Source organism: Aegilops tauschii, chromosome 6 (assembly GCF_002575655.3).
Source record: "Aegilops tauschii subsp. strangulata cultivar AL8/78 chromosome 6, Aet v6.0, whole genome shotgun sequence".
In the NCBI taxonomy this organism is placed as follows: Eukaryota; Viridiplantae; Streptophyta; class Magnoliopsida; order Poales; family Poaceae; genus Aegilops; species Aegilops tauschii.
In genome coordinates this window covers 401,507,074-401,516,181 of record NC_053040.3, presented here as the reverse complement: position 1 = coordinate 401,516,181, position 9,108 = coordinate 401,507,074, and the positions used below count along the sequence as shown (strand labels likewise).

Sequence of the window (9,108 nt, the reverse complement as noted above, 5' to 3'; positions counted from 1 at the left end):
ACATATATACCGTGCATTATTCACAGAAGTTTTCCTTCTCTACCATTCCATGGGCTTCTACTACCCCCCCCCCCCCTCCCCAAATGTTTCTCGTGAGAGTTCGACGATAGTAATTTCTACGGGAATGGTTAGGATAACAAAAAGAAATATAAAATGGTCAATGGAAGTCCATTTGTAAACCGAAAATGCTTGAAGCCATGGGTCCTTGGTACTTATATCATGAATAAATGTTTGCTCGCTAAATGTTGCCGGAAGCTCTTTAACTCTGGTGGCACTCTTTGGTAAGAGTAGTTGAAAGCTAAATATCTTCCATCGGGTGATCCTCTCTTTGCTAACCCCAGGGTGATCTCAACTTTGAAAAACCTTTGTCAAAACCCGCATTCTGTTTATAAACAATCCACATTTGTGGTGTGTAATGACGCTCGTACTCATTTTTATTAGACTGGTGGACAGGGGAGGGTCCCCTAAAGGACCGCTTTACGGTCCTATTTTCTTACTGTACTATCTAGCATCTACTTGTTGCTGAAGATGTTCCTCATAATTGCTAAGCCGATATTCGTCGATCTCTCTCTCTCTCTCCTCAAGAAATGGATTATTGGTGATGCTTATTTGCCGAGATCTCTATCCTCTAGACTGAGTACATCAAGTCACTTAGCCTCATACTGACTCCACAAAATTTTTCACCAAATCTCTTTATGGTCAACTCTCCCAGGGCCAGACCAACCTTAATCTAAATAGAGTTTGGCAGATTAAAACCCCCTTCAAAATCAAAATTTTCTTATGGCAATCAAGCGATCATGGGTTGCTTATCCTCTATTGACCATATCATTAAGAGTGACATGATACTGCTAACGTTGGTTGCTCTCTTTGTAAAGAGTCTGATAACATCAATCCCATATTGTTTATGTGCGCCCTCACACAATTTATGCGGAGCTGTGTGCTAGGAATGGTTGAATGTCCACTGAAATCCCCTTCATTTCTTAGCTTTTAGGATGCGTACTATGCTACATATCAAATAATAACAAATCCTAAAGGACCAAAATAGATCACATTAGCAACATACAAACCGTTTAAAAAATAAAAAATGTATTACTTCCAAACCAACCGATCAAATCAAAATTGTTTTTCACCGTTGTGTTCCTACACGATGAGATATTTCAAGCTAAATCTTGCATGGGCATATTTAAATGGATAGTTCTGAGAAAAAACATTGAGCCACGAAAAACAAGTTTGAGGTATAAATACACTTTTCCTTCGGGCTGACTTTTTACCACAATGATAAGTCACCATTTAGTACACATTATTTGACCATGAAAAGCATGTTTATGAAATGTAGCAGTTCGCATATAATTCAACAGCCTTCTGTGTAGTTTCTATGGCATACACTAACTTCATCGAAATAACACAATATAGCTAAGTTACAAGATACCTTTTGTCACGTTAATTTATGTTTTAAGAATACAAGGGAAAATTCTTAAAAATTGTATTAACATTTCAAAACGTGAAACTTGCTCTTAGCGCATACAATTAATAAAAGATGGTCTACCCACAGTTTGTCAAAGAAAATAGGTTTATATTAAACATTTTCTTTTCGTCGTAGCTAGTTTCTTTTCAAATATATCCAACATAACTTTTCCATATGGATTATAAATTTGAGGTTCTCATAACAAGGAACAATAAAAAATAATCAAGAAAGCGTTTGGATATAGTTTTACTAAAGAAAGTAGGAGTACCATTTTTACTGGTATGTGCTAGAAAAGCAAGTACATACAAGGAACTTAGTTTTCCTGGTAGAAAGTTGCTTTTCAAAAACATTTGTTAGAATGTGATCATGTAGGATTTAGTTTTGAAGATCTTATCATGAGAAACACGATGGTGAAAGCAGATTTTGATTTGGCCACATGGTTTGAAAGTTACACATTTTAAAGTTCTAAAATAAGTTCGAATGGGACCAACATTGTCTATTTTGTCTCATGTGGAATGTGCTAATTTTGTACTTCCTCCATCCCAAAGTATAGTTTTGTAAGTCAAATTTTGTATACTTGGATCAAGTTGAGAGAAAAACTATCAACATATAGAATATCAAATCAATACCATTAGATTCATCATGAAATATATTTCCGTATGGCCTATATTACGCATTGTAGACATAGAATTTTTTTAAACTTGATCAAACATCAAAGTTCACGAAGTTTTACTTTTTCAAAAAGCAATGCACACTATATCATGGGACATATGGAGTTTTCGTTTAGAGGTGTCATGCATCTCATGTCTTTTCTGCAAACGCCACTGGAAGAAAAAACGCCCATGCGTTCTCTATCATTAGATAAAATAAATATATTATTGAGCATGTTTTTCCTAACCGACCACCCGATGGTTTTTTGAAACTGCTTGCTTTCTTGCAGCAATAGAAACCATCGTGTAGAGCTTTCGATTAGGGCGCATATGCTTTATTGATGACTATAGAATCAAATGTATTGACTAGATCTTGCGGGTGAATGGAAGCTTTTAACAAATTCTTTGAAAACAATAATTCTTCGAAGAAAAATAGTGTAAACATAACTACAACAGAACAATAATGAATAAAAACTATAACAGGAGAGTAGCAAAGGGGCATGCATGGCAAAAGCAATAAGTAAAACAACATGAGCAAACTAGATCGATAGTCAACTTAACTAGTAAGCAAACATACTTCAGAAGAGAGTAAACGAGTACAAATCTGAACATAAAGCTAAGAAACAGAATATAAAAGTATCCAGACAAATCTTCACAAAAGGAGAAGGGGTAATTCCTTGTAAGACGCAAATTATAGAAACTAAAACATGCGGAAAATTGGAACTCGAATGCTCGGTGAAGACACATTGACTTGTTTATCCCAAGACACATTGATTCCTTTTATCGCACTTAAACTATTGACACAATTCTACGTATGGATTGGAGAGGTTGAGCCATAGCTCCGAAGACACATAAGTCTTGGCCTTGTTATCCTCGAGCTAAGTTCCTCTAAATTCTCAAAATCACTAGAGCTAGATCTTGCGGTGATCTCCGGACCTATATAAACTTGTTCTTCGTCTATTCCACACACCGTGCTTAAGAGTAACAAGTCCAAGTTAGGCTCAATCAGATGCTTCGGTGATATCTAATCATTAGGGTTTAGATTCTGTGTGGTTTTTCCTCATTTAGAATTTCTCCCAAATCAGCGCTAGGAGGGGTGCTCAATACGCAACACTTCGCATAATTTCCCTTGAGCAACCACCACTATCTAGGGGTAGGGGTCTATTTTATAGTCGTGGCCCACGACAGGGTGGTGATATGATCGTTGGACAGGACACATCCAGCAACGTGTTGTAGCTAGCTATCACAATAGTCTGAAATTTGAACTTTCAAATTCATTGCATTCCTCATAACCTAGGACAACCACAACGACATGTTCCTAAATCCTCATTGAAGACTTCTAACTCAAGTATTTTGAAGAATCACTTTCGTCACAAGAGCTAGTAATCTTGCGTGAAAGGATATTACCAAGACTTTACCCACAAGTGTAGATAGGTTCGATTGATCACACACGAGAACTTTCTATATTGCTTCACTTTGACCCCTCAAGACTATAGTATGTCATACTCACAAAAAGAATAAAAGGAACTAATGAAGAACTACAACTCCTCAAACTTCAATTCCTCATAAAGCAACCCGTATTCTTCAATGTCATCACAACATTTGTAGTGGTCATAACCCATTGGTTAAACCAAATCATCACTCACTTTCGCATGTGTTACTCACAAACACATTAGTCCCTTAACTGTTTTGTTATTAATCATCCCAAAATACAAGGAGCCACCTGATGCACTTACATTAACCAAGAGACATGTGTTGCTCATCATTCTTAGACCCGCTCTGAGCTTGTTCCTTGGTATTTATCCTTTTACTGTTGGTTCGGTGTGACCCTTTTCCGAACCTTTGTATTTCCTTTTCTCCTTGTTGGATGTTGTTATATAGCTGATTTTAGTATTTTTGACTATATATAAAATAGAGAATAAGCGTTTGTAAAATCTAAAAATACTACAACACACACAAGTCTCAATCGTGGGCTGTTGGCCCACTGGTTAGTCGTAAGAGAAGACCAATCATATAGTCCGGAAAACCTGAAATGAATTAGATGGAGAGATGGGGCGGCGGTATATCTCGCCTGCTGCGAGATAGAGTGTGCACTCGCCTCTGGGCAGGCTCTAGTATGCCGACCCATGGTTCATTCGTTGATTTTCTTTTGTTTTCTCTTTTTTTGTTTTGTTTACTTCTCGAAATATTCTAAATGCATATATTTAGAAAGTAATGTACTCAATCTTTAAAAGCATTCATCACACATTAAAAAAAGTCATGCAGTGTAAAAATAATGTTTGCAACTTAAAAAAATGTTGATGTCCTTAAAAAATCGTGCCATTTAAAATCTTCAATTTTTTCTAAAAAATTATTAACATTTAAAAAATTATAACAATGTAAAAAAATGTTCACATAATTTTGTAATTTTTTTTGTACCGTTGAAAAAATCACGGACAAAAAGTATGTTTTTCACATTTTAAAAAATGTCTATACATATAAAAAATGTACATGTAACATAAGAAAGTGTTTTGTACTATCCCCAAAAAATATATTTATGACATTAATAAAGTGTTAATGTGTTTCAAGAATATGTTCATATATTTAAAAATTAGTTATACGATGCAATGCATGCTGATGTAGTTTTAAAATAAAATTGTACCACTCAAAAAATGTTCGACGTGTATTTGAAAATGCATAAAAAATTCGTACATGTAATAAAAATATGTTCATCATATATTGGAAAATGTTCAACAGTTATCAAAAAAAATATTCCGTTTTGTAAAACATAGAAATGTTCAATATCTATTTAAAAATCATCATTCATTTGATATTTAAAAATAATAAGAATAGAAAAACAAAAAAAATCTGAAGAAAACCCATAAAAATATAGAAACAAAGAAAGAAAAAGCCACATGAAAACTTGTAAAACTTATCCAAACCGTTCCATAAAAGTGTTTGAAAACCGAAATCACTAGTTGAGGAGTACTCGTTGCAAAGATCACTCCAACTTCCCAGGTTGCAACAAGTGGAGCACATGCAGTGCACCACTTGTCGCAACCTGGGAGTTTTTCCTTTTTTCGTAGATCCGTTTATTCACAACGTTTCATCTTTCAAATCGTGCGTCCAAATCTCAATTCATTTTCACCGTTGAATTCCTCGCGTCGAGATCTTCAAAATTAGATCCCATGTTGATAGGTTTGACGAACTTTTTTTCACGAAAAAACTGGCCGAAAAAAGGGATGGAAACACCGAACCGGAGCATGTGTTTTTTCCCTTTTAGAAAGAGGCACGCCCGTGCCTCTCGCGAAATCACAACCGTGCCTCTCGCGGAAGCAAAACCGTGACTCTCGCGAAAAAAAAACAGAAAACGCGTTTTTTTTCGTTTCCGAAAGGCACGGGCGTGACGCTCGCGAAAGCACAACCCTGCCTCTCGCGAAAGCAAAACCGTGACTCTTGCGAAAGGAAAAAAACATAAAACGCGTTGTTTTGTTTCCGAGAGGCACGGCCGTGACTCTCGTGAAAGCAAAGCCGTGCCTCTCGCGGAAGGAAAACCGTGACTCTCGCGAAAGAAAAAAACACTTTTTTGCGCAATTTTTTTTTCGAATTTTTTTTTGTCGAAAAGCTAAGGAAGACCGGTGGAAAACCAAAACGTAAAAAAAAACCCAGAAAAAAACCGTTTAAATAGCCGAAAACGCGTGCAGAAAAACAAAAAAATAATCCGAAGGGAGCGCCCAGAGCGCGACACGTGATGAATGGCTGAAAGCACGCCAAGTGGCGCTGATCGTTGCGAGGCTGCCGAAGAAGCGCTCGTTAACTAGTGACTCCCTTTGAAAACCGCTCAGGGAGACACAGTATTGGACCGGCCCGCTAGCATCGCACCAGAGAGAGGCGAGACGATAGCTGGGCCTTGCTGCGGGCGAAATATAGCCCTGGCGGTAGAGATGCGCTGGACCTGGACTGGGCTGTTTGTCGATAGCTAGCCGGTTGCTCTTCTCCTCTGCAGGAAAAAAAAGTGTCCGGGCCTCAGCTCAGAGCCAGAGCGATTTGGTCTGAAAAGACAAGGTAAGATACTGCACACTCCAGTTACAGCGGTGCATCCGTGCATGTCAGCGTTGGCTACACTTGTCAAGCCGAGCGGAGCATGCAGCCCTCGCGGGGGCAACACTTGTCAAGCCGAGCGCAGCATGCACGCATTCCGATGGACCGATGGCCGCTCTCATCTCCCCCACTCCACCGCACCGCCACCACCACGCCGGAGTGCCGGAATCCCCTTTCTCTTCTCCCCCATGCTCCACCGCACGCCACCATCGACCTCGAGAAATCAAAATCTTTCTTCCCATGCACCGCACGTGCGCTCGGTTGATTCGCTGATCGGGGCCGGATGGACTATCAGAAGATGCGGCGGTGCGGCGACGGGTGCGACGGCGCGGTGGACGCCATGCTGCAGTGCCAGAAGGTGAGCGACTTCCTCATCGCGGCCTCCTACCTCTCCATCCCGCTGGAGCTGCTCTACTTCGCCTCCTGCGCCGACCTCGCGCCCGTCAAGTGGCTGCTGCTCCAGCTCGCCGCCTTCGCCGTGCTCGGCGGCGCCGTCCACCTGCTCGCCGTCCTCACCCACCACCACCCGCACTCCTCCGGCCTCCTCCTCGCCTCCACCGCCGCAAAGCTCCTCGCCGCGCTCGTCTCCCTGGCCACCGCGCTCTCGCTCCTCACCTTCATCCCGCGCCTCATCCGCGCCAAGCTCCGCGAGGCCCTGCTCCGCGCCAAGGCGCGCCAGCTCCACCGCGACGTCGGCCTCATCCGCCGCCGCGTCGAGGCCACCTCCCGCGTTGTCCGCATGCTCTCCCGCCACATCCGCGACTCCCCGCACGACCACCACGCCATCCTCCACACCACCATGCTCCACCTCGCCGACGCGCTCGCGCTGCACAGCTGCGCCGTCTGGGTGCCCGTGCCCGGCGACGTCCTCCAGCTGGTGTACCAGCTGAGCCTCAGAGACAAGGGCGCCGTCATGCTGGGCTCGCGGGCCCCTATCCCCGCCGTCGACCCTGACGTGGTCGACGTAATGTCCGGCGTGGCCGCCAAGGTGCTCCGGCCGGGATCGGCGCTTGCGGCGGCGAGCGGTGGCGGCCTGCAGCCTCCGGGGGGCGTGGCTGCCATACGGATGCCCATGCTCAAGGTCTCCAATTTCGACGGAGCGAGGACACCGGAGGCGAGGTCGTACGCCATCTTGGTGCTGGTTCTGCCTGACACGGGACGATGGAGCAGCCAAGACCTCGAGATCGTGGAGGTCGTCGCCGACCAGGTCGCCGTGGCGCTCTCTCACGCGGCGGTACTCGAGGAGTGGCAGTCGATCCGGGACAGGCTCGCCGATCAGCACAGGGCCCTGCTGCAGGCGAAGAACGAAGCGGCGACGGCGACCACGGGCATCCACTCCGTCCAGAGCGCCATGTGCGGGGCCATGCAGCGGCAGATGCACTCCGTCATCGGGCTGCTCTCCATGCTGCAGCACGCCGCCGCCGCCGGCATGCGGCCCGAGCAGAGGCTCGTCGTGGACGCCATCGCCCGGACAAGCGCGCTCACGCTGGCGCTGGCGAACGACGCCGACGCGGAGACGCTGACGACGAGCCGCGTGCCGTTCGGGCTCCACGCGCTGGTCAGGGAGGCCATGGCCGTCGCGCGATGCATGTCCGGCTGCAGCGGCGTTGAATTCTCGTACCACTCGGAGAGCTCCCTGCCCCTGCCCGAGTGGGTGGTCGGCGACGAGACGAGGGTGTTCCATCTCCTGCTGCACATGGTGACCACTCTGCTAGGTCGCCGTTGCGATGGCGCGGCGCCGGGCCGGCTCACGTTCTCCGTCGAGAGCTGCAATGTGGGCGAGGAGGAGAGGTACAGCCGGGACGTGATCCCGATGAGACCATCTGCAGGCTGCAGCATGCGTGTCAAGTTTCAGGTTGGGATGCAAACGAAGTTTCCCCGTCGATCGGCCAGCTCCGACATGGGGCTTAGCTTCGGCATGTGCAACAAGATCGTGCAGGTAAAGAAAACGCACTAAAAATGGAAATTCCTGTATATCTTGATAATCCGGGTGATTGATTCGATCTGCTGCTGCTGCTGAATTTCTTCTTCAGATGATGAACGGCAGCATGCGATCGTCGGGATCGGACGGAGGAAGCATCATCACCGTCGTCCTGCAGTTCCAGCTGCAGCAGTCGGGCGTACGCCGGAGGACGTCGCCGCCATCCATCCCTCGCTTCGACGGCCTGAGGGTCCTGCTCGCGGACAGCGACGGCACAAGCCGGGGGGTGACCGGGATGCTCCTCGAGAAGCTCGGGTGCCAGGTGATGCCGGCGCCGTCGGGAGCCCACTGCCTGCGCCTGCTGGAGAGCGCCGGGTCGTGTTTCCAGCTGGTGCTTCTCGACCTCGACAAGCACGCTCCGGCAGCGACGATGGAGGACGTGTTCGAGGTGGCGCTCCGGATCGGCGAGCTGGGGAGCGGCGGCTGGCTGCTCGTGCTCGCCGCCCTCGCGGTCGGCGACGTCGACGACCGCGTCCTCGAGGTGTGCCAGCGGTCGGGGATAAATGGCGTGATACAGAAGCCCGTCACGCTGGTGGCGCTCGGTGCCCAGCTCGCTGCAGCCCTTCAGAACAATTAGATGACGCTGAGCTGAGAGATGTCATGGGAGTTCATCACGTGGCAACCTGGATTGTACCAAAGTAGAGTATGTACTGTACTACTTTTTCTTTCGGAAGGGCGTGGCTAATAGTCAATCGACTGAAAACTAAAACTACTTTTGGGTCAGTCGACCATTGCGGACCATCGGATGCAAAATCAACAGCCAGATCGTCTTCTTCAACCTCCCGCTCATCTTCCTCTAACCACCTCGCGTATTTGCGGCTACCAAGGAAAAAATATTAGTGTAAATAATGAAGCAGAGAATGTCACTGATGGTGCAAATAATAGTGCAGTAAGACCAAAGGATATAGCGCAAGGAGCATCCGTGTTGTTGA

General features: G+C 45.9%; 1 protein-coding gene across 1 annotated transcript; it reads left to right on the top strand.

Annotated features, from left to right (window-relative positions):
- The first annotated feature begins 6,342 nt into the window (after positions 1-6,342).
- On the top strand, positions 6,343-8,899 carry LOC109784987 (ethylene receptor 4-like). The gene is made up of 2 exons (XM_020343591.4): positions 6,343-8,134; positions 8,229-8,899. Exons 1-2 carry the CDS (start codon positions 6,479-6,481, stop codon positions 8,751-8,753), a joined length of 2,181 nt encoding a protein of 726 aa, XP_020199180.2. The 5' UTR covers positions 6,343-6,478; the 3' UTR covers positions 8,754-8,899.
- Positions 8,900-9,108: the final 209 nt, after the last annotated feature.